This window comes from Danio rerio, chromosome 20 (genome assembly GCF_052040795.2).
Source record: "Danio rerio strain M-AB ecotype USA chromosome 20, GRCz13ab, whole genome shotgun sequence".
Classification (NCBI taxonomy): Eukaryota; Metazoa; Chordata; class Actinopteri; order Cypriniformes; family Danionidae; genus Danio; species Danio rerio.
This window is the reverse complement of record NC_141040.1, coordinates 29,272,502-29,299,626: the sequence shown is the minus strand read 5'-3', so window position 1 is coordinate 29,299,626 and position 27,125 is coordinate 29,272,502. Positions and strand designations below refer to the sequence as shown.

Sequence of the window (27,125 nt, the reverse complement as noted above, 5' to 3'; positions counted from 1 at the left end):
TTTGTCCAAAAAAAAAAAAACTCCTATAGACGTTATACTATAGATGCCACGGGTCTTAAAGAGATAGTTAATCTAAAAATGAAAATGGACTCACCATATATACTAACCTTTAAAGTGAAACTTCAGCCAAAAAATTTTTATGTACTTGCATATGACTATTGGTTCACCTTCAAGTGGTTCCAAACCTTTAGAAGTTTTACTTTTCTTTGGTTAAACACAAAAGATATTTTGAAAAACTGAAAACCAGTAACCACTGACTTTTGAAGTCTTCTGAAAAAAGCTTCTGAAAAAAAAAAAACATTGAAGTCAAGGGTGACAGGGTTTTAGCTTTCTTTAAAGTATCTTTTTTGTGTTTAACAGAACTTAAAATGCTGGGACAGGTTTGGAAGAGATCAAGGGAAAATAAATGATGAAAGAATCTTCAGTTTTGGGTGAACTATCCCTTTAAGTGGTTCCAAATGTTTATAAGTTTCTTTTTTCTGTTAAACAACAATACATTTTGGGTAGCTACTGACATCCATAGCAGGAATACAATTTCTATAAAGGACAATGGTTACAGGTTTCCAATACTCTTTAGAGATATTTTATGCATTCAAGAAAACTAGTGGAATCTGAGTAAAAGATGGCAGAATTGTAAATTTTGTGTAAACTATCCATTTCAAAAGTTTACTAGTCAGACTATTTGTTTGGTCATCTATCAGAATTGTACAGTATCAAATCTCTATGAATTCTGGCACCAGGCTGCTGCGTTTCGGAACATGCTAAGCCACGGTGATGGCTCCAATGAGCCCCTGAGGTGCTGAGGAGCCCAAGCCCACTGCCAACCCAGCACTGCCCGCTCTGGGTGGGGCATCATGGCCAGGTGGCGTCCATCTGCCGAGCAGATTCCTGCAACACCTTGCGCAGAGCCATTGGGGTTCATGGGATAGATTTCAGTCGGATTGCCCGAGTCATCCACATAACGCAGAGGAGCCAGAGAGGAGCCAATTAGCTTCTGTTGAGCCTCAGGAGAACGAAACTGCATCAGACCTGCAGAACAAACAACATACACTTTATTGCGTATTAGCAGTGTTCATTTATATTATTATGAAAATTAGGGTACAGAATAAGTTTCTCCTACATAATCCTACATACAGTACTGTAAGCCAATCACCAATTTGGCTTACTGCACTGGTCACTGTATTACTTTACCTGGACCAACCTAAAAGAATAATTTTTTTTAGACAAAAGTATTTAAGGGCAATCCAAGTTATGTATTGGACAGTTCATTTCTGATTATTTTTTTAATATAAAAATATTTTTAATATGAATGTGGCAACTTTTTTATGACATTTTGGAATCTCTCCTAAACAATTTTTAAATATATATATAAAAAACCCAGAGACACAGAGGGTAATTTTAAGATAATGCAAAACATTTCCAAACATTTTAACATAAAATAACAGGCAATTTAAAACAGAAAAAATAATAAAAAAAAATTTCTGCCTTTTAACCCAGACCCAGTTTTCTATTTGCCCCATCAAAACTCTAATTATTCAGTTCTTAGCTACACATTTTAAATAATGCATCAAAATAGGCAAACCCTAGTCGTATAGATACACATATTTTAACATAACCTTTCCTAAAAAAACCTATGTATATATATATATATATATATATATATATATATATATATATATATATATACTGTACTATATATGTATATATATATATATATATATATATATATATATATATATATATATATATATATATATATATATATATATATATATATAAAATGTACTGTATGCACAACAGCCTGTCCAGGTCAGTGTCCTCACAATATATGGTCTATAAATCCATAAATATTGGTAAAAAAAAGATAAAAACAAATTGAGTTTTTAAAAATATATTTTTAGATGAATTGTTGATAATTGGATGGGTGTTATCCCGACTGCAGCTTTAAATGGACATAGGGAAATTAAAACAACCTACAGGACAATAATTCCATGAATTTAAGACATTTTAAGGCCCTGCTGATACCCTGTAGTAGTAAATACACTTGGTGAGTACAGTTTTACAATGGACAGATTTTTAACCTTCTCCATGTGCGACCCAGACACCCAGAGCAGAGCCTTCCATTCCCTTGAGCATGATGGCTGGAGAGGGCAGGATACCCACACTCACAAACCTCGATTCAAACCGACCAGACTTGTTATGGGTCAGAGTAACATCAGAACCTGCAATGGAAATGAATATGAAAAAATATATAATTTATTACAATAAAAAAAAAAACTAAATTTATTGGAAAAATCAAATAAACAAAAAACACAGAAAAGAAAACATAGTTCAGTTTGTGACTGTCATTAACCAATAATACACAATAACAGTGTTAGGATTAAAAGTTTAATCTCTTACCTCCATCCTCTCTTTCACCCACCCAGCCGAGTAAAGCCAGCAGCTGACATCCGTTGCAAACTCCTAAACTCAGTGTATCCTCACGCTTGCGGAAACGCTCAAACTCCTCACGAGCCCTATTGTTAAAGGTCACTGTGGCAGCCCATCCTGATTATCAAAAATAAATAAATAATAAATAAAACAAATAAACATCTGATCATTAACTGAAGAAAAAAAGCACTTGATTTTGATGTGCAGGGCTAAATGAGCTGCCTCACAAATATTAGATCATCGATGCTAAACGCTTGTTAACATTAATCAGCAGAACTAACATACAGTTAAGCAGTGATATGTAGGAAGTGCTGCAACATGCAATAGTGTGATTTTCACCTTTAGCCGAACCCAACACATCTGCATAGCTGAAACCACCCACAAACACCACTGCTCGGAAAGGGTCAAGGGTCGTGGAGCCGGAGCACAGGTCCTGCATTGTGACGTCCCACACCTGCAGAGAGTTGGATATCAAGTCAAACTACGAACAAAGTCTTTTTAGCCGATAAAATCAAACATTTAACAGTACTAGTAAATCTCTGCTAAAATAATAAATATACATGTACAGTAATTTTTAAATGAATGCACTCTTTCTTAATTATTTAAAGGAATAATCCACTTTATGTGGAAATTGACTAATTTTACAACTCCCCCAGATTTAAATACTTGAGTTGTACCATTCTTGAATCTATTCAGCTAATCTCTGAGTCTGGCGGGATCACTTTAGCTTAGCTTAACATAAATAATTGAATCCACAGCAGGCAAAATGAAATTATGCAGCGATGATACTTAGCTTCAGTCACTGTTTAATATCATTGAGCCTGACAAAGTTCCTTAACTATTACGCCAGGATGAGAATATAGTTCCTACCCATATCGGCCTAGAAAATAGCAGCTTTAAATTTTCTGTTCGCTTTATAATACAATTAAACTACAGAAGTGTAAAGCTTTAAACAGAAAAATGATCAAAAATCTTTTTGATGCTAATGGTCTAATCCAATTAAATGATTTATGCTAAGCTAAGCTAAATGTGTTCCCGCCAAACCCAGAGACTGTCTAAATATATTAAATAATCAGCATAAACAAATAAAAACTCAGCTGTTTAACTGTAGAAGATTTGTAAATGAGCCTATTTCCAAAAACGTTGGGGTGTTCCTTCAATTATTTTTGCAGACAAAACTAACAAAAAATGTATTAAATAAAAATAAGAACTTCACAGACCCCAAATTTTGGGACAGTAGTCTACACTGTGTATGATATGTCTTATTTTGTCTTTACCTCAAATCCGGCCATAAAGAGAGAAGCGGACATCTCTCTGTCTCCATTACTGCCTTCCTCTCTCACAACAGCAACACGAGCTTTCCCTGTAGCTGAAGCACAAGCTTAACATCTTAAAATACAGGAAAATGAAAAAAAAAAAAAAGTTACTTGATTGTGAAACACATCTATGGTCTGACCGAGCTCTTTAATGATCGGCGTTTGAGAGGGGTCAAAGGTGAGCTTCAGGTACGGCTGTGTGCGAGAAGCAAGTCCTTGTTCTTCCTCTTGAACACACAGTGGATTAGCCTGCAGTCTCTCCAGCTCAAAACTAGTGCTTTCCCAGATGGCCCTTAATGTGGGCAAACGCTCGTTCAGCACTTCCCGTCCACACAGACTCACTCTGACCTAAAACACAGTCAATCAATTATATTCAATACTCTACTAATCTGTGTATGTGAAGAATTCAGATGTAAAAACCTAGAAGCGCCATCTAAACATTTCTTATAAGGCATTTTTGGCTTCTGTGTGTAGTTTCAGTAAAGTCTCTTTGAAGGAGATTAATAGGTTTTTATCACCACCTTTAAAGTAAAATAACAGAAAAAAGACACAAAGCTGAGAAAAATGCTTAGTTTAGGAGAAAATGTCAGATGACACTTTTACATCTGAACTCTTCATTTGCATTTAGATGTAAAGAGCACAGCTCACCTTGGCATCGGGTCCAAAACCAGATGTTGTGCCAATTCTGTGACACAAGAGGCCAGCATCTGTGTATCTCTGACAGACACTGGATGCATTACGCTCACAAACCTCCAGAACAAGACCAAGCTCCTCTGAAAACAGAGCCTCCATCACTGAGAGAAAGAAGGAGAGAGACATGAGGAAGAGTCTATAGTTGTTATGTTTCTGCTAGAAACTGTATAAAAAATTTATAAATAATAATAATAATAATAATAATAATAACAATGAAAAATAAAATAAAATATAGAACTAAATAAATAAGTGACAAAAAGCTTCCACTGAGATTTTAAAATTTCTGGAGTTGTTATTTCTAAACATTTAAAATATAATTTTTTAGGTGCAAGCAGAAATAAGATACCTCAACAACCAACTGATATAAATGTTTAGTCTAGTAAAATTACTTAAACTTAGAATCCTAAAAAGTAACATTTCAAAAGCAAGAAAATAAAAACAAAAAAACTCATTTACATTGAACAGTTGAAATACTGATTTCTAATTGCTTTATGTATTTGTAACAATCTAAGTTAATGCAAAGTTAAAATTAGCAAGGATTATAAATGTGCATAGGTAAATGACTAGCTGCCAAGTTTAAACAGAATCATTTGATTTAAAAAAAACAACATAACTTGAGAAACGATAATAGCATTATCTCACAATTGTTACATTATTAAAACCACAATTGTGGCTTTAAAAAACAAACAAAACAAAACAAAACAAACAAACGCATATTATGCCGAGTTCAGACAGCACGATTGTCAAAGTAGTTGTGTCACAGATGACTATCTTGGCTAGCATTTAGTCATTGCTTTGTTTAAAAGGGGGTTTCACAATGCATGACTTCACAATAGGAAGAATCGTCAACAACTGTGTCTCCGTCCGCAAACTACATCTCACAACCAAACACACGCGAGATATCACATGGAAACAAAGCGAGGTCACATATTTTATCTTTTGTTAAGAACTACATAATGAGATAGAAGCTTTTAGTGGGGTTTAAATTTTACTTATTTTGCTCACCTGGGTTTTAAAGGGAATTAGCAATTTCTCCTACTTTTCTCTCTCTTAACCCTAACCCTAACTCTCTTGTCTTTATTGAGCCGGTTGTGATATTGCTCAGATGACACATCAAACAGACACAGTGCTCCAGCCGAATTTCCACTAGGTTTTCCTCCATTTCTTGGGTCCAAATAAACTGAAAATGAGCTCTTTTAACTTCTTCCCCAACCTCCCACTGGCCTGCAGATACCCATACTAGTAGATGCTGCTCTCTCATTGGCTGTAGGTAATCGCTGATGTTATTTTCAGTCAGAACACATTTCACATGCCATGATTTAAATCTCAGACAGCTCCAGATGTTCAGCATGCCAAATATCTCATGGGTGTCAGCGACTTATCATAGATTCTCTCAGATTGCGTCTTCACAGTTCACACTGTTTGATTGTTACTCACATGAGTGAGCTCCGATTTGCCTGTGATTTCAGACATTTGTCTGCGATTTCTCAAAACCTGTCGGTGAGTCAAAATCGGGGCTAGAATCATGCAGTCTGAACTCGACATTAACGGCATAGTTCAGCCTTTCCACAGATCAAAACTGTGAGATACGTGATTTTTTTCCCCCACATTGTTCTACCTAATACTATATTAGCATATAAATAAAAGATCCTCCTCAAACGTGTATACCGATTTTTGAACTTTTTATTCACATTGCAGTATTTCCATGCAGACTGTTATAAGGTTGTGAATGAAAATGTTTGATTGATGACATAAACAGATTATCATGCAGGTAAAAGCTTTATCTTTTACCAAAACATAAATCAAATTCTATTACCAACCATCAACGCCCTCTAACGGCAAGTCCACTTCTATCCCATGATTCCCTGCAAAGGCCATCTCCAGCAGACAAGAAATAAGTCCCCCATCACTGACATCATGTCCAGCAGTCAGCAGTCGATCTGCAATATAAAGTTAAAATCAACAGATTGCAGAGAGATAAAAAAAAACTCTTTGCACTTTGAGAAAAGCAGACCAGAGTTTGGGAGTAAACTACTTCTATAAATGAACAAAGTTGTATTAGTGCACAAGCAAGTAAAATTTCAGCTTATAAGGCACATACTGACCCTGAATCAATGTCTGTGTGGTGTTGAAGCAAGCGGAGAGCTTGTCTGGCTGATCCATATCTGGACTACAGTCTCCCAGCTGCCCAAAACACTGAGCTAAAGCAGAGCCACCCAGCCTGTATTTACCTGCACTCACAGGCACGTACAGAAGCACACCTGAGAAAAGAAGAGAGAGAGATGAACATAAACACACCGCTAGACTAATAGCAAAAACAATGTCAGAAACTTAAAGAGGGTCTGACCTTTGCCTTCAGGGTTGTCCAGGTCGGGGGTCACAGTGGCCGTAATATCAGGACACACAGCATACACTGAGATAACAAGAGAGCCTGAAACACAAGCAGACCTGTTTGATATGTGACATCTTACAAAGACCACAAACAAATATACAGTAGAAGGCAAAATTACCAGCTTTCCAGTGAAATTAATTCAAACATTTTCCAAATGTTGTTTTTTCAGCATATTTTTATACATTGTTCGAATAACTATTTTATGTCTGTTTTGCCATGATGATAGTATTGTTAGTAATATTTGACTAGTAATATTTGTATAGCAATATATTTGACTAGTTATTTTGCTAGATGCTAGTAGTCAGGTAAAAGTGCAGTTTAAAGGCTTAACAAGCTTATTAGTTTTAACAGGCAAGTTAGGTTAATTATAGCAAATCACAGGATAACAGTGGTTTGTTCTGTAGACAGTCAAAAAATATATATAAAAATATTAGGTGGCAAAAAATGTTATGACCTTAAATATAGCTCTACAATAAAAATGCTTTTATTCCATTCAAACTAAATCAACTAAATCTTTCAGCAAAAGAAAAAAAAAAAACAGGAAATAATGTAAAAATGACCTTGCTCATTTATAAACATTGGTAAAAAAAATCACTGTTAAATGTGAGGTTGAATGGGCAACCTAAATTAAACCATGCAGCTACAAATAAATGCAATAGGTGGCGCTGTTATATGGGACACTGTTGTGATGATTTAATTTGCTGCAACTTAATTAAACTATTCTATTTAATGAGTCAAAGAAAATATAATATACATTCTATTCCACATATAAAATGTACATATGTAATATATAAACTCGAATCTATAGGTTAGTATCAAGACTTTTTGATGTTTTTTTAAAGATGTCTCTTATGCAAAACTATGCATTCATTAGATTAAAAATACAGTTTGAGCAGTACAAATATAAAACAAATGAAGAATTTAAAAAGCCAAATTTTTAGTATCCTTACCCCAGCATTAGTGTCAAATGACGTTTCACAAATCATTCGAATATTCTGAATTGGTATATATAATCATGTTCTTGTTCATCTAATCATAATGTAAAGAATGAGAACTTTTATTTATTTTTTACATGTAAGAGGACAATTTGATTACAAAAATTTCCAAAATACAATCAGTTCCGATATCCTAATGATCAGTGCACTGACATATATCATGCAACTGTTCTGCGGGCCTATCTAGTTAAAGTCCTGACTTGCAGACCTTTCCTGAACCCCCCCACCCCTCTACACATTCACTTTCTGTCAATATCTATTGTCCTATCATAAAATGCAAAATGTCCCCCAAAACATTTATGAAGAAGAATGATCCAAAATGTCATACAAGACTGATACCTGGAGCTTTGACAGTTTCTCCACTGACGCGTGCAGCCATGCTAAGTGAATCTTTTCCTCCGTCCACTGCCACTCCCAGCTGACCCATAACCTCACACATGGCCTGACATGCGTCCCACAGACAAGCTCCCTCTCCTGGCAGTTTAGCAGCCCACATCCAGTTACCACTGCACTTTACATCCTGTGAACACATGAATACAGGGTTAACACCTTTTTCAAAGTCAAACTTAAACACTTTTCAAGCAATTACTAGGTGCATTTTCCATCTCTTTTCCAGTAAGTATGGCAAAGTATATACAATACTTACATGCATACATCATTACATCTACTCAGATTGTATTTATTTTATAACATTCTAAGGAACAACTGATTATGTGTTTCCCCAATCCGCAACAGAATTTATTCTCTTAAATGTATTTTATTTGCATTTTTACGTGTCATCTTTCATTTTATTATTATATTTATTTTAAAATCAAAGATCACAGACTAAGGAGAGTAATAAACTAAGACTAATAAATTATTATATAACCTTATACAAACCGAAGCATGTTTTAAACATTGAAAACAGTACATTAGAATTCTTGCATTTTTAAGGATTTCCAACCACCATACAAACACCCTGTCTTCCACCTACAGCAAGACAACATATATATGCAAAAAAATAAATAAAAAATCACCTTGAGAGCAGACACTCTTGCAAAAACCAAGTTAGTGAGAGCTTCTCCTACAGCCATTCGGGCTCCAGCTGCTGGAGAGAGCAGGCCTTTGATGGGCTGCTCTCCTATCGCTGTGGCTGCCCCCTGGAGGCTGAACGGAGAAAGAGCAACAACAGCCACATCAGCCAGAGGAGTATGGAGAGGGCCAACACACTGCTGCTGAGCCACCAGACCAGTCACAGATCGATCAACCTGGAACAGAACACAGTGAATTTAGTTTCATTCATGTTTGTTGACTGCAAACATGCTGATACTCAAGTATAAATGTGTCCCTTTATAATGTCTTTTAAAGCTATGGCGCAGCCAAAAGTCTAAATTCTGTCATCATATATTCACCCTTGACTTGTTCCAAATCTGTTTGAGTTATTTTGTTGTTATTAAAAACCCAAGAAGAATGTTAGATAGTATTTTATATATAGATGCCAATGGCGGTTTCAACATTTTTCTGCATTTTTAAAAATATTTTCTGCACAGAAGAGAAATAAGAAACTCACAAGTGGTTTGGAACTACATAAGGGTAAAAAAAATGGTAAGTAAATTTTCATTTTTTCGATGAACTATCCCTTAAAGTTTATTTTGTAATACAAGTCACATTTTCTAGATTATACCTCCCATTATACTGCATCAACTGAAACAAGCTGTGATTTAATATATAAAGCAACTATTTAACGCAATAAACATTAATTAAAGAAAACAAGAATAGTAGAGAAACATCAGATTTGTACATCAGATCTTAGAAATTTTACAATAAATTTGCTTGATGTTAAAAATGAATGTTGTTTATAATTAAAGGAACTATGTCATTTCTGTTTTTTTTTTGTAATTCAGTTTTTTTATTTTCGAAAGTGAGAATATACAATTTTAACAATCAGATAACAAAATACTTTTAACAGATATAACCCCATATATAATTCCCACCCCATTATACGCACATCAGGAAACACAGAATAACTATAGTTTAGACCAAGCTGTTAGATAATTTCCATTAAGTTGTCATCCGTAGCATCAGATGAGGGTTAAGTGTCCAAGATTTCTTTGACGTTGCATATGTAGATTTTCCATGCCGTAAGAATGTCTACTTTGGCATGGTTGATCCGTGCTGATGACAGTTCCAGATACAGTATTTCCAATTATGAATGTAACCAGTGCTTAACTGAGAGATCATGAGGAGGTTTCCACCTTTGTACCAACATTTTCTTTGTAGCAGTTGAAGCAGCTAACCAAAATTTACGGACCTTTGCATTTAAGGGAAATTGAGAGTTATCATTCAATAGTAACAGTATAGGGTCTTTGGGAAATTTTTTTTTTGTAACTTTAAATAAAATGTCTAGCACCGAATCCCAAAGTTTTTATACCTCCGGACATTCCCACATCATATGTAAAAAGGTATCTGGACGCTGTGGTTCACAGAACTTACAATATGGATCTGGAGATAAACCTATGATATGTCGTATATGTGTGGTTAAATATGCCCTTTGGATAGTTTTAAAATGAATAAACTGGTGATTAGGGTTTGTGGAAGCGTGGAATGTATTATGCCATACAGTTTCCCAATCGATAGTTAGATTGGGTCGAGACATATCAGATAGCCATAGTCTTTCTTTTGAGAAACTATGTGCATTAATATTAGAAAGACAGCAATAGAGATAGGAAACAGTTCCTTTTCTTGGAGCATTATATATCCATTTCACAATCGGGTGGGTATGAAGATCCTTACCCCATGGTGTCTTATGAGCCTTTAGTGCTGCCCTTATTTTAAAATATATAAAAAGAGTGTTGGGAGATATATTAAATTTGTTAACCAGCTCTTGAAAATCTAAAATTGATTTTTCTCCATTTATGTCTTTTAGTGTTAGAATACCTTTATTGGCCCATGATGGTTGATTAAAAGGTTGTCTACCAGAAAGTAAGTTCACATTGTGCCACAGAGTAGAATGATTATGCCAGGTGGTTCTGGAAGGAAAATAAGTTTCTACCTTTTTAAAAATTTGGAGGGTATAGGATAAAATAGGTCCATAGCGCAATATACATTTTCTATGGTTAAAGCCTGAGAACAGAAAGTCTTGCAGACGTGTTGGAAAAATAAGGTCTTTTTCTATTTCTTTCCAAGAACATTGCATATCAGGTTCGAACCATTTCACAACTGAGAGCAGAATAAATGACCAGTGGTATAATTTGAATTTTGATTAATGCTTTTTCTGTTTGATGTATACAATCTTAATTTCTCTTTCTGTTTTGAATAAAATTATATATAAAATATCTGCCATAGAGTGGGCAAAACTAATATACATGTTTAAAGTATTTTCAAGCAAGCACTAGCAAAAGACTGTTTTACAATTGTTTGACATTATATAAATATAACTTACCAAACCAAAGTAAAAATTTCCCCACCTCAACAATAAAACTGTAAACTAATAATCAGATGTGACTTATTATCCAGAAAACATGACACATTTAAAAAAACAATTCATCAATCCATGACATTTAAATAATTTAAACATTTATATAGAACTATTAAAAAAATGCAATGTCTAGATATATTGCAAAGAGTATTAATTTGCAAACTATTTTGTCATCACAAGTTGCAAACAACTGCAATACACCACACAACACTGAAAACGTTATTTATTACTAAACGTGTTAATGAGGAAGTACTATACCTTATTGGTTAGGTAGCGTTTGCTGGCCACTGCAGGCAGCCAGAGAACTCCATAATCCGCAAAACAGAATTAATTTATTTGAATGCATTTTATTTGCATTTTACTCGTCATCTTTCATCTTATTGTTATATTTATTTTAAAATCAAAGATCACAGACTAAGGAGAGTAATAAACTAAGAGTACATTAAAATTCTAGCATTTTCAAGGTTTTCCAACCACTATACCAACACTGTGCATAGTCATATGCGTGTGACTATGCACAAGACAACATATATATGCAAAAAAAAAATCACCTTGAGAGCAGACACTCTCGCAAAAACCAAGTTAGTGAGAGCTTCTCCTACAGCCATTCGAGCTCCAGCTGCTGGAGAGAGCTTTGATGGGCTGCTCTCCTATGGCTGTGGCTGCCCCCTGGAGGCTGAAGCACTTACTGTTTGAGTTGTTTTGTTGTTGTTAAAAACCCAAGAAGAATGTTAGATAGTATTTTATATAGATGCCAATGGCGGTTTCAACAGTTTCCTGCATTCTTAATAATATTTTCTGCACTGAAGAGAAATAAGAAACTCACAAGTGGTTTGGAACCACATAAGCATAATATTGTCACAAGTTGCAAACAACTGCAATACACAACACAACACTGAAAACGTTATGTAATACTAAATGTGTTAATGAGGAAGTACTATACCTTATTGGTTAGGTAGCGTTTGCTGGCCACTGCAGGCAGCCGGAGAACTCTTTCCAGAGCTGGAAGAACAGAAAGACCTGCAGGAAGAGTGAGAGGCTGCAGAGAAACAGACCTGTGCTCCAATATGAACTCCTGAAAAAAAATAATAATAATAATACTGACTGAGCAAAAGAAATAATTAATTAATACTATAATGATCAATACCTACCATAAAACAGGGTTCACTCTACCACAATTACTAGCTTATTTGCAAGTATTGCTCTCGCAGGGATTGGTCACACAAAAATGTTGATTTATTGTTAGACTTATTCACTCTTAAAATGTTATCTGAGATGTAAGTGACTTTATTTTTCTTAAGTAAGTTGAAAGTGGCCCCTGGCACTTCGAGAGTCTAAAAATATACAAGGAGGCAAAACAAATTTATTAAATGTGACTCCTGATGATACTCTCAAGATACTCACAGCCTAGACAAATAGTTTGGATTTACAAAAGTCCAAAACTGCGAGCAAGCCTCCAGTTACATAATGATGTTTTGCCTAAACACAATATTTTGTTTTGCCTGTATATGCATTTTTTGACTCTCAAGGTCCCAGAAGGCATTAACTTGCATTTTTCATGACTAATCACAATGGTTTTAGCTTAAAATCTTCTTCAATTTTCTACTAAAAAAGGGGTAAATGTATGATTATCTGACAGGAGTGAATTAACAGCAAACTATTATTCAAACTATTCCTTTTGGATGTTTTGCGCAAATGCAGACAATGTCAATGTGATCATCAAAATAAAAGATTTTTGCACCTTTTGTGGCATCTTTCCTAGGACCCAGTCCAGCTCCAGATCCACAGGGTTTCGTGCACCTTCAAGTACATCATTCTGTTTACGCAAGCCATCAACCAGCACGATCTATACAGCAGCATATAAATTACAAAGTGTTATGAAGCATCCTCCCTGAAACACAACAAAAAGGCACATACAGTGTGACTCACCTTGCCATCACCAGTTATCTTGCCCACAAAGTCGACAGGACACTTTTCCCTCTGACAGACCCTCTCTAGGAAGCTCCGGTCAGAGGGGCGGAGCAACAGAGCATTACTCTCCTGATACTCTGCCCCCCAAAGCTCCAAAACACTGAGGGTGGGGTCTCCTCTCTGAGCATTAGGGTGAAATATGAATGTGAAACACTTTGTTATAGAAAAAAACATTATTCTGATGTTCTGATAAATCTAGATCTCACCTTAAACTTTTCAGTGTAGATAACGGCACCAGCAGGTTCACTTAGTTCCTTTAACACGTTACCTATATAAATAAAAGCATATTTAAAGGGATAGTTCACCTAAAATGAAAATGTACTCACTATTTGCTCACCCTAAACTGGTTATGAGTTTCTTACTTCTGTTGAACACAAACAAAGATATTTTGAAAAACCTGTAACCATTGACTTTCATAGTGGGAAAAACAAACTCTATGGATGTCAGTGGTTGCAGGTTTCCAGCTTTCTTTACAATATCTTCACTTGTGTTCAACAGAAGTAAGAAACTGTTTGGTTTGGAACAAGTGAAGGGAAAGTAAATGATGACAGTCTTTATTTTTGGGTGAACTATCACTTTAAATTCAACCTTTCTGATTGTTCAAAGCACAAAGGGTGTTTGTGATTTAGTTGTCAAATTTAGCTTGTGAAAGGAAACAGGTCTACCATTGCCACCAGCACCCTGATCATGAATGCTGCAGATTGGGTTTCCTTCCACACGCTCCAGGCAGGCCCTGAGAGCGCGGTTCATCTTTTGCTCCATTTCAGCATCTCCTCTTTGAACTGCTCCAAGGTCTCTGGCACTGGAGTTATCTCCTTGAACCTGCAATAATACAAACTCATATTTGGTAATTGCACATGATATGAGCAGTGTAGGGCGAGCTACTTGAAAAATGTATCGAGCTAAGCTATTAGCTACTCTACTTAAAATGTAGCTTAACTACACTAAAAGCTACCCCCTGGGAAATGTAGCAAGCTATTTTACCATTTTCATTTTTAAATCAAAGCAATGTAAATCCAGGTCAATCATATCTTAGAGATCAATAAAACTGTCAATTAAACATATGAGGCATAATTGTTCAGTTAAGTTATTTACTGTAAATAATATGCTGTACTAAACAGAAACACATTATAGTATATAACAGCTAAAACAAAAAATACAATAAAACCAGATGTTACACATTTAAAATACTATAGTAATTTATAGTAAAGAGAAATATTTTGACATAAGCATTATAGTGTGTGTGTTTGTGTGTGTGTGTATGTATATATATATATATATATATATATATATATATATATATATATATATATATATACATACATTGGCGAGTTAACATACAGTTTATTGGCGAGGCAGTGGCGCAGTAGGTAGTGCTGTCGCCTCACAGCAAGAAGGTCGCTGGTTCGAACCTCGGCTCAGTTGGCATTTCTGTGTGGAGTTTGCATGTTCTCCCTGCCTTCGCGTGGGTTTCTTCCCACGTTATTATTGTTAGATAATTATATATTAATAATTATTATTAGATATTATTAACAAAAAATAACACTTTGTATATATATATATATATATATATATATATATATTCATTTGAGTACACCCCTCACAAATCTTTCTTTTAAATTCATACTTTTAATAGGAAGCTATAAAATATTATTTTTGTGCATATACATTAGATTAGTCAGAGTCAGTACTGAAGCCAAATCTTGAGCTTTTCTAAAAAATAACTTGCGATAACGGTCCAAAAACTAGTACAGCGAAATTTATATGTCATACAAAAATAATAAATACAGATTTTAAAAAGAGGAAAAATCAAGAGAAGCAAAAAATGTGAAAGATTTAGTTGAAAATTTGTAGGTTGTAATTGTTTTTTTTGTTGTTGCTTGAATTTAATTGTGTTATCTTTCAATTTCTAAATATGTTTGGTGACTAAAATATTAGTTTATGTATATAATAAATATTTATAAAAATAAATAATATAATATAAATAATATAACTAATATAATATCCGTTTAATACATCTGTTTTGTTTAAATGCACCAAAATACACTGCCTATAGACCTTTTTCTTGGAACTCAAAATTACCCATTATGCTTTGCGTGTATGCGCAAGGAGAATGCGAAGAACTTCCGGTCGGCAGCTGATGCGTGTAAACAGTCACATTTGGACAGCTTTGAAATGATAGTTTTAATCTATTTTACCTGCTTTTATCCTCTTTGAACTAATACTGTTGTCCATCAGCACCATCTCCTGGACTGATCATTTAAAGAAATGCGATCTTATAGGATGAAAAACAGCTGCTGTGAGGCATTTTCCCCTCGTTGTCAGACGGCATCTTCTGCAGTTTAAATGAAGCCTTGTCATCGCTAAAGTCATCATTTTCTCTTTATTTCAAATATATAACCAGCCCAAACTAATGTAATTCACCAAAATGTTTGACACACACACATAGCCTGTACTGTGCCACTGACCCATTGATTTAATAACTGTGACAAAGTGAAAATATAGGCTATATAAAAACAACACACGAAATAAAACAAACGGCTCGCAATTAGAATGAACAGCAAATCAGCCAGCAGAGTATCAATAACAGACTTTTATTGGTCATTTTTGTAAATTGCACGACTTTCATACCTGTTAAGTTTCATGTCAGTACTCTGGTTTGCTTGCTCTCTCTCTCTCTCTATCTGTGTGTGTATGTGTGTGTGTGTGTGTGTGTGTTAAAGAGCCGCTGAGCTAACAGCTGACAGGCCGGGAACACACACTGTATTTCTGACGGCAGACACATGAACTAGGAAAACGTTTTTCTCCTATTTCTGACGCGTTTGAACAACATGTGACAGATTATAGCGGCTTTAACAGACACATTTTTAAGTTGTGTGTCACAAAAACACTCTGTTATCCATTAAAAACGTTATTGAAACCCATTTTCGGAGCACAAATTACCCGTTGTACACGCTGTGAACGAAGGTTTTTAGCATTCTACCGAAAGACGCTGGTCGCTATGGCGCCCTCCATGCAGCAGCCATGAAAAAGGTCTATATTCACTGAGAAATGGACACATTTATATATATATATATATATATAAACTAAGTAACTTATTTTTATCTGATTTTAACTTGTTTAAAATCTTATTGTATAAGAATTTAAATCCTATTTTATTTTTAAACAGATCATATTTAAATATATAATAAACATAATTCAATACTAAACATAAATTGCAAGAAAACCTAGCAAGATTACTAATACCTACAGTAAACTACAATTAAAATAAAAAGTTATAAATTAATATTAGATGAAAAACTTAACTTGATGAAGCTATTCATTTTAAAAATGATAAACATTGCCATAGAAATATTGCTGTGTTGCCTTTAATAAATACGACAAGAGTATTAAAAGTAATATGGTACTTAATTAATTGAGTGTTTACTATAAATTACTTAGGAAATGTATTTTTTCCATTGGTTACAGATATTGTCAAATGACTTGCCTAAATAATCTAAATTGCTTAATTTACCTTATTAATCTAGTTAACCCTAAGCTAAATATTAGGCAAAATAACGTAAAATATTACAAACTACCATCATGGTAAAGATTAAAAAACGATCGTGTTTAAAATGTGTTAAAATATATATATATATATATATATATATATATATATATATATATATATATATATATATATATATATATATATATATATATATATATAAAGTATTTTTAGAAATCAGAGAGGGATAATTTTGCCTTGATTAGTATGTAGTTTCTGTGCAGTAAAGATGTCCGCCAGTAGAGGGCAGCATTACACAGTAGCGTAAATATGGCTGCTTGCTGAACTGATAGGCGCTAACCATATTAAATACATGTTGGATAATAAGAAGCTTACCACTACTAGGAGTTTTCTTTAAAAATCAGCTATCTCCACTGGCTGAGTGATATCCGATATAAAGCTAGTCTCAGATTGTACAAAACGCACTGCATTAAATTATATTTTCTCCGCCATGTCTTTATAATATGAGCATTATTTTACCCCAGTAAATTCAATGGAGCTTCTGGGCTAGCCTGCTGATTCTACAGGGCGCGTGCGAGTAAAAGGCCTTTTGTCTCGTTTTACGCTTGAACAACTAAATGAATGCCAAAGTTTATTTAACTGAATGCATTTTAATGAGATTACAAGATGGATGCTGTAAAAGGAACCGTATAAAATGAAAAAAACAACAACAACAGGTCACCGGAAGTTTAAAAGTATGGGAAAAACACTAGCTCGGCATATACCCAATTATATTCATCTGTCTCCATATTCTACTGCATCCCAGAATATTACACAGCACCAAAAATGCAAAAATATATATTGAATATATTTAATATGTTTTTGTCCAGCTGACCGCAATTCGCATTGACGCAGATTCCCGAGTCTGTGTGCAGAGCTCCAATGAGGTAAGCCCTATTTAGCGCTCACCATGATAACGAGACTCACAGCAGTGACATGTCTTGTAAAAATTTGCATCTGCATTCCTATAAAGCCCGTCGGTTCTCTCTCAGCGTTGTCAGTTCGCTCGGTGTTGCTGATTGTACTTGACCAAGGTGAGTTCAATATCGACAATGCGAGTGGAGCTACGCCAATCTCACGAAGTCCGCTTCGTGAAGCTTCACTCGGGCCCGTCTGTGTTGTAGTTCCTTGCGGTTTGCGTACAAAAACGCAATATCACAAGGAACATTACGTGTTTGTTGCTCGAAATGTGCCGCCGAGCAGCATCCAGTGAACACTGGCTCGGACTGGCGCCCGGTTTACTCGTGCACTTGCACTCCCTGGGGCGAGTCGCTTTTGAGCCCTAGGCAGGGAACAAACAAGCCCTGAGGACCCTCAGGGAAACACGGGAGGCCGGTAGTGGGACCCCGCTGCGAGGGTTATGGTGGGTGGGAGCAGTGAGGCCCACTCATCGTCTATTTTAAACTTTAGTTTCAAACTTTAGTTTACTATAGTTTGAAATAGAAACCATGGTACCTGTTATGATTTAACTTTATGCAAAGAGCTTAGAATGACCAAGAGGCGACACTCAATAGAACGTTCCATTGCAACAGCAGCGTCCAGCAACAGCCCCGGATTCCACCATTTTGATCTCATTGCTGTCGCGATGGCAAGCAGCTGCTTTGTTTTTAATTAATTTATTCAAAAAGCGCGTTAAGCTGAAATGCAACCTGAGAGATGACAATACAACACTTACTATCAAAAGTGATTTGTTTTTCAGCTGAGTTGTTGAGCAAAGAAGGACAACCGTTGAAGACAACTGCGGGTTATATTCACGAGCGCGCGCATTATAATGTTTCCAGGCTGTTTTCTGAAAGTTTATCTTGTTTATATAAGTTTGCAGGTCAAACAAAATAAACTATACTCTTTCTAAACACCTGTCTCGTGTTTTATTTGTCCTTCACAGCAATACACTGTCATATATGTAAGTCTGTTGAATGCATTTGTATGCAACATGGTTTGACAATACAGTAGTCTAACAAATAAATAGTTGTTATAAATGTACCTTCATTAGTCAACATTTGGTGTAGGTAATAAAAAGTTAATCAAATATGTCCTAAGATATAACGGTAATGTTATAGTTGTTACATAACTGTATTATTATTCTGTATGTTTAAAACCAGCAAATTTACTATATATTTAACATGACATGAACTTACTGTTATTCAAAAATTTGCTAAATAAAATGTCTTAAGACAAGAATGGGTGTTGTTTTGGTTTTATATTAACCTACTGTAAGTTTTAGGTTGATTACCGCAGATATAGGCTACCTATATCATATTGGTAGTCAGAGTTTTTTAATGACCCAAATCAAGTAAAACGCCTCTTACTCAAGTACTTTTAGCATGCAAAAGTCAAATTTGAGTGTATATATACATATATATATAAAAAAAAAATATATATATATATATATATATATATATATATATATATATATATATATGAGAAATACAGAGGCAAACAACGTGTATATTTATTCCAATAAAGCATGTTGGTGTACCTGTACAGAAGAAGCAGCACCTCCACCAACACCAATCCTGTACACAGGACCTCCAATTTTCACCACTTCCATACCTGCCATGGACAAAAAAAAAAAAAAACAGAGTGAAAGGAATAAAAATTTATATTAGCACACACTAATGTTCAAAACTTTTGGACCAGTATGATAAACAAATATATATATGCACAAAGAAATACTTTTATTTTGCAAGTGTACAATGTACACAACTGTTTAAAAGTCACAGTTAAGACTTTATTTCCACAAAACTGACATGGCATGCTTTATTTTTCTGAGATTTATTGTGATACCAAAAATAATACACCAGACAGCATGATTAGTATAGTATATTTAGAAATAATTAATTATTCTCAAGGGAGAGAAATACTTTTGGGGAGCTCGTTAAATTAAAATAAAATAAAAAAATTCTGTCAAGCTTTTTAGGGCTGGGTGAAATTTTTTATTTTTATTTTATTTATTTATTTTTTTTAATTTTTATTTAATGTGTGATATTTAATACGTTATATACATTTTATTTGTAGATATTTGTTTGTTGTATTTAAGAAATGCACTGCAAATTTATTATTTATTAGATAAACTAGCAATTTCCATGTGTAATAGCTTTAATGTAAAATCTGAAAAATTTTTACACCTTGAAAATTGTTTTTAAAAACCTCTTTTTAACTTTCATTGTTACATATTTTGACCAATAATATGTGGATATTAATTAACAATATTGATTGAATTTGATTATTAAATTGTTAGACAAGAATTATTAAAATGCAATAGCAGTAACAAACAGTCAATTTAATTTTTTCATTGTAAAATTACAATACTAAATATTTGCATCTTAATTTCTTATTTAAAGTAATGTTGCACCGTAGAGTACAGTAATGGCTGCTTAAAAATTTAGCTTTGTAAACTGAAACAAATTATGTTTAACATTACCAACATTTTGAATATTTATAAAATACATTGTTAATGCCTTGTTTTTGTCACTGCTTTTGTTGTGTGTACTGACCCTTTGGCTACATTATATATGCATCAATCATAGCAACATATAAAACTCACTATAAGTAAAGTAAGGAGAAAAGATGTGGACTAACAGGAAAAGCTTTAAAATATATTTTTCCACATATACCTGGCTCAGCTTGATCTTTCCTCACATGTGGATCCTCAATAGATCCCAACCCACCGCTGAACATGATTGGCTTAATCCACTCCCGCCGTTCACCATTAGCCAACCGCATTCCAAAGGAACGAGCAAAGCCTTAATGCAAAAGAAAACAAATATTTCAAATAATTCAAGTTTATATTTACAGATAAACAGATGGCTGCTTGATTTCACCTGCGAGAACTGGCTCCCCAAACTTATTGCCATAGTCAGAGGCTCCGTCACTGGCCTCAATGGCCACCTGAAGTGGAGGAGCAAAACTTGATGGGTATTCCCAGCCTTCCTCCTCCCATGGGAGCACAAAACCTGAGTAGAAAGAAGATTCTAGTATAAGGGGGTTGGGCTCACAAAACAAAATATAGCAAACAGAGAGAGTAATCTGAACTTTAGGGGACAATTTATTTATGAGGTTTAATCCCAAAACAGAACACAGTATTAATATCTTTAAGAGTTCAATGAATTAAGGCTTACCTGGAATGTGCAGGTTACCAAAGCAGTAGCCAGCAGTGCCTGCAATCACATGACCACCCTTTCCAGCACTCTGCACATCTCTGATTCGCCCGCCAGTTCCAGTTGTGGCTCCGCTGAATGGAGCAACACCTAGGTGTAACAAAAACATTTTATTGTTTTAAATTAAACATTAGGGTTATGGTCTCTAAAACTGCTATTAGTCACTAAAAGTAAATAGATTACAATATGTTTGTTAACTAAAATAGAGCTGAAATAAAATAAAATAGAAACATTAGATAACCAAACTAAACTTTTAAGTCTTCTTGGGATATATACATTTTTTCCATTATTTCCCAAGTGATGTTTAACAGAGAAAAGAAAATTTCACAGTATTTACCGTAATATTTTTCTCCTGGAAAAAGTAAATTTGAGGTCAATATTTTTATCCCTCTTAAGATTTTTTTTTAAGTTGGCTACAGAACAAACCACTCTTGTCCAGTGACTTGCCTGATAAACAAGATTGTCTATTTAACCAAATTATCTATTTAAGCCTTCAAATTGAACCTTAAGCTGAATATTAGTGTTTTGCAAAATAACTAGCAAAAATATTATGTATTGTCATCATGGCAAAGACAAAATAAATTAGTTGTTAGGAATGAGCTGTTAAAACTATTGAGTTTAAAAATGTTTGGTCATTTGAGGGTTAATAATTTTGACTTCAACTGTATGAATTGCTAAAATTGATTAGATACATTTAGAAAATAATAAAGAATATAAGGGATAACACCTATAAAAAAAACATTTAGACATATTCAAGAACATTTTAGTATTTAAAACTGATAATTAAAATTAATTTATTTTGGCCTGCAGTATATTGTATGTGTAATAAAACAAAGACTGAACGCATTTAGAATCATACCGGTAGGGAAGTTGTGCGTCTCTGCAGTGAAGATTACGTGTCTGGTAGTATCTCTGCTTTCATATGGACTGGCCTGTGCAGGGTTTGTGGGATACATGCACCTCAGCTCCATGCCTTTAATACCACTACAAACACACAAGAACCACATATTATGAAAACCCTGCCCAAAACCCACTGAAGAGGACTGACATTCACAGTGAAGTGTCTAACCTGCTGTTGTCACAGAATTTGATGACATTATTCTGGTTGCTGTGCTGCTGAGTGCCCATAATGAGGCTGAAGAGCGTCTCCTTCTGCTCTTTTCCATCAATGACCATTCGCCCTCTGAAGAACCAGTGACGGCTGTGCTCACTACATAACAAATAGAGAATTCATGTTATTGAATGTAAAGAATTCACTTTAACTTGGTGTTTATTCTCTAAAGACCACACACACCTTGGCTTACAAGGACTCTCCACAAGCAAAATGTATTTTGTACAGTAAAAATGCTTATTATATGGCATTATCCTACCCTAAACCCAAACCTCACAGGAAACATGTGGGAAATTTTAAATGTCAAAAGACATCGTTAAGTATGATTTGCACATGTTTTGATTTAAAAGAACATCAGACATATCCTCGTAAACCACCTCAATGTTGTAACCTAGGTCATACCAATGTATTATTAAAATGTCTGTCCTTGTAAACCATCAAAACCAGTACACACATACATGCACACACACATACACACCTGTTGGACTGGGCCAGATCAAAGCATTCTACACTTGTGGGATTTCTTTTCACTTTCTGGAAAAGTGCAGTGTAGTAGTCCAGATCCCAGGAGTCAAATGCCAACCCTGCTCAATCCACACAGTAAAAGAGAAAAAATAATATATGACCAACATTAATATTTCCTAGTAACATATATAGCAACACTTTCATAAAGACCTTTGGTAAAATTAAAGATGAAATGTCTATTATTGACAGCTAGTGACTAAAGTAGGTACTGCACTCAGGGTTGCCTGCCAAGCTGATGACACAAAACAGGAATGTGTGAATTAAAATTTGGCTTAAAGCTGTCTCTATCTCTATCTTTCAAACACATTTTTAATTTTTGATTACACTTTTTTTCATGAAGGTTTTTAGATAGATGGCTATTGAAATAGTATCTGGATCATTCTTGATCTCACTAAAAAACACAATTTAGCAACACATTTGGCATGAGAACCAGAACCATTTCAGTGAACAGACACCACCAAGATTTATTTTTCTAAAAAAAAAAACAACAATTCTTTCCCCTTAAAGAATGATCATATTTCCAAAAACAGGAAACTTTAACATTTTCATGGACTTGGTCAGAAATCAATTTCACAATACTATTTCTAAGCCAGCAGACCTTAACTAATCTCTGTTTTAGCGTGACCCACTGGTTTACTTTGTCTCTCATACATCATTCATTCACCCTCTTCACGCAACTCGTGATCTAATCAACTGGGCTCCGCTTATCTTGTGACATGTACACAACTCCTAATCATGTTAACTGTCATGTGACCTTAAAATACTGGTCCATTATTTGTAAAAAGACTTGCAAACGTCATCACTGAGCACTGCCTGCATGTGCATTTCTAATGCAGCTGATTGAATCCAATATCCAAATATTCAGTATCTTTACTCTTGAAATATTCCTACAGCTTTCACGAAGTTATACTATTGTTATTTTTTATAAAGTTGTACATGTACTCTATAATGATGGAATATTTGTGATTAAACTACTAGTTAACTGTTAGCTTCTATTGATTGCCCATTTAGATTGTGCTGAATGTTATCTACTTGTTAAGTCGTAATGAATGTATGAATGTTTCTGGGTCCAAACTGCTACTCATTTGGGTTTAGAAAATTATCTATGACCCCTTTTTTAATCATACCAACATTAAAGTGAATCTATTACAAAATAATGGTGTTCAGTCTCTAAATTTGCTGAATCCTAAATATAAAACAATCACTTTCTGGCCATCTGATATTGGGCAGGAATGTATAAATGCCGATCATGATTTTCGAAATTATTACAGCGCTCTCAAAGTGTTCATTAGTACCATTTGTTGAGCCACCCATACAGTCTGAGTATTTGGACGCAGAATAAAGCATTTGGTTTAAATAAAGCCGATTTACTTGCCTCCCAATTAGTAATACCATGGTACACAAAGCAACTTTGTACACTGACACATGTCAAAAAGCATATTTTAATCATTATTGAGTTATCAGTCTTATTGTTATAACCTTTTTGTGAATGCGAAAGCGATTCAGACTCCAAACATGTGTCTTACCAAGTTCATCATTGGCCTTTTCCAAAGCAGCACGCCCTTTTCCCAGAATGTCCACCTCAAACACATCCTGTGGCCGAATATCAACTGCGAACGATGTGATTGGCTGAGCGTAAATGCATTCAGTCATACTGTCATACAAGCATGAAATAAGACTCTCCATCTCTCCGTCCTTCATGCCAACTTTACATCCTTCCTGGGGCTATATGGGGATGAAGAAATAAGAGCTTTTGATTAAAACAAGGGAAAAAACTGTAATGTAAGTCTATTTAAAGCTGCTCTCCTAACCTTGATGAGATGTCTGCGGGAGAGCTCGACTCTCGTCACCTGACTCAGACCTGCACTTTGGCAGATGGATACAGCATTGGTGGACCAAGCAGTGGAGAAGTTCAACCTACAGTGGTCAAGTTATAATTGTGAAATAAGCTGTATAAAAATTTTCAGTGACATGCCATGATAATATGATGTTACCTGGGTCCAATCTCCACCAGTCTTGCTCCATGTTCTGCTTTTAGAGTGGGCTCCTCTAACAAACTGACAGAATATGGTGGACTAAACAACCAGCGCAAAATGTCTTTTTGTGCTACACTTAAAGAATCAGGACCTAAGAGAAAAAGAGGAGATACTGATGATGACAATGACAAAGAGAGAAAGTATCATATTCAGTTTTTTAATGCGACTATCCCTACTACATATGCATTTTTAAGAGTTTTAGTTTCAGATGTAAACTTTATATAAGTTGGATGTATAAATACATTTTTAAAGGTTTACTCTGGTCAATGTTTTTGGTCTTTATGTCAACATTTAATGCCCCTAAAAAGTACAATCCAACTTATTTTGCATTTAAAATGCTTTGATAGTTGCTAAAGGAAAAGCAATGCAGAAACATGTCAAGAGTGTGCTGTAAAAATGTATTCTCCACTTATGTTTATTTATTTGAAATTCCTGAGAATTAAGATATCTAAACATATTGATTAGCAAGCCATGTTATTATTAATATGCACTGCTTTTGGTAGATTATTATGGTCATTATAAAGGAGCTGATCTTTATTTTGTGCAGTCAGTGTTAGTAGATCATCCACAGAGAATCCACACTCATCAAGAATTTTGTGAGATAGCATTTTTACTAAATATTGCTTAACTGAACTGGAAAATGACAAATGTTATCTGAGCTGCTTTTTTGTTTCATTTTCGTCAAAACGCTACAACTTTGATCCCAGTATTAAATTGAACTAGGGCTGCATGATATTGGAAAAATCTAACATTGCATTATTTTTTTTATTTTGCAATATTTATTGCGATTTGAATACAACTTTACCAGATGACTTAATATCTCTATTTGGAAAGAATTAACACTGTGAGATCGACTGGGGTGATTCTGCAGTGCGAGTGCATCTCCATAAAATCTAATAAGCAAATTATAAACATTTTAGGCTCCCCTGATACATTTCCGTTGGTGTCCGTGCTATTTGCAGTGCATTTCTGTATTTGCATGTGTTGCGAGTATTTTCATGCACATGTTTAGTCAGAGATTGATGAATTAATGTTTACTACTTGCATCTCCATAAAATCTAATAAACAATCTATAAACATTTTGGGGTCAACCGACACATTTTCGATGTGGTCTGTGCTATTTGCAGTGCATTTCTGTATTTGGAAGTGTTTTGAGAACTTTCATGTATATCAATTTATAAATATAATCAAGAAAAAGATACAACTAAAATAAAGTGTTTTATCATTTCCAGAGTCTAACAATATCCAAGTACAGTAACGAAATGATAAAAATCATTCAATAATATTATTCATAGTTTAGGTCCCAAATGGTACAATTTATTAAGGCTGAATGCTTTTTAAAGGTATTATACAATCACAGGCATTAAAAAAAACGCATACAAATGATCAATTATAATATAAACTTAACATTTCATATCCTGCGATGTGACCATTGGGAATGATCACAATGTGATATTGATGCTGAAACAATCTATTGTGCAGCCCTAAATTGAACTGTATCAACACAGAACTGACGTACACTCAATAAAAACAGTAACATTATGCAGTGTGGTTTAATTAATAATACGAATTAAGCAGAATAATTTAAAAGTTTGAAGCTGCTTTGTAACAATCTATATTGCATAAAGCATTATTTAAATACAACTGTCAACATAGCCTAAATAGTTTTTCCATTTTATATGATATTTTCATACCATCCAGCTCTACATTGTAGCAAAGCTCTGTTGTTATAATGACATCTGGATACAGCTGTGCAATCCTTCTTATGGCCCGAGCCTCTCCAGTCTCCTCTGTCCTGTAGAAGCGCACGACAGGCATGATCCTGAAAGAAAGACAGAGAAAGAGCATTCATTTAATGCTCTGCAAACCTTTTCCCACTATGCTTACTGTACTTGTATAGCAGGTCCTGTATGTGTGTGCACTGGCTAAATATTTATTAAAATCTCAGCTAACTTTTCAAAGGAAAAACTTATATTGACTTACAAATGTAGTAATTACTAGATCCATAGAGACTTACAATTGCTGACTTCTATATGGAATGAGTTATCAATATGAACTAAGTCAGGGGTCAAACAAATAGTTTGGGTTGCATCAAGGCAGGCAAAAACAGCCTAGTAAGGGCCCGGGGTCACCAATTTAGTAAAAAAATAAAGGCATATACATTTTAATCTCTAAAATAAAGAAATAGTGACACAAACCCGTAAGCATTGTAAACAATACTATTATAATAAGTATTAATGTTAAATCAACAGTGTGGACGAGGTACAGCGAATTACTAACAACCCTTTAGGTGCATAAGTTACTATATCACAGCCACTTTAAATAAATACTGTAAGTTACAAGTAACTAAGCAAACAAAATAAGTTTAGAAGTTTGATGGTTAAAGTTAGTAAGCGAATATCTTACTTCTCTGTGGCTCAAGCAGTCCGCTGGTAGATTCGTCAGTGTTAGATAGTCCACTCTGTGATGGTGTTGTTGACCACCGCAGACAA

The 27,125-nt window shown here is 34.6% G+C and overlaps 1 protein-coding gene across 1 annotated transcript; it reads right to left on the bottom strand.

Moving 5' to 3' along the window:
- Window positions 1-183: 183 nt before the first annotated feature.
- On the bottom strand, window positions 184-27,118 carry pfas (phosphoribosylformylglycinamidine synthase). Its single transcript, NM_001045202.1, is given in 29 exon segments — window positions 184-1,029; window positions 2,082-2,222; window positions 2,401-2,547; window positions 2,770-2,884; window positions 3,708-3,799; window positions 3,887-4,094; window positions 4,395-4,540; window positions 6,260-6,379; window positions 6,545-6,700; window positions 6,787-6,870; window positions 8,166-8,346; window positions 8,843-9,073; window positions 12,227-12,358; window positions 13,025-13,129; window positions 13,213-13,374; window positions 13,461-13,522; window positions 13,920-14,076; window positions 19,281-19,354; window positions 20,419-20,547; window positions 20,626-20,757; window positions 20,923-21,051; window positions 21,821-21,945; window positions 22,031-22,171; window positions 22,551-22,656; window positions 24,124-24,322; window positions 24,409-24,514; window positions 24,592-24,724; window positions 26,328-26,455; window positions 27,040-27,118. Coding segments are annotated over 28 exon segments (3,945 nt in total). The 5' UTR covers window positions 26,452-26,455; window positions 27,040-27,118; the 3' UTR covers window positions 184-721.
- Between the last annotated feature and the right edge of the window lie 7 nt (window positions 27,119-27,125).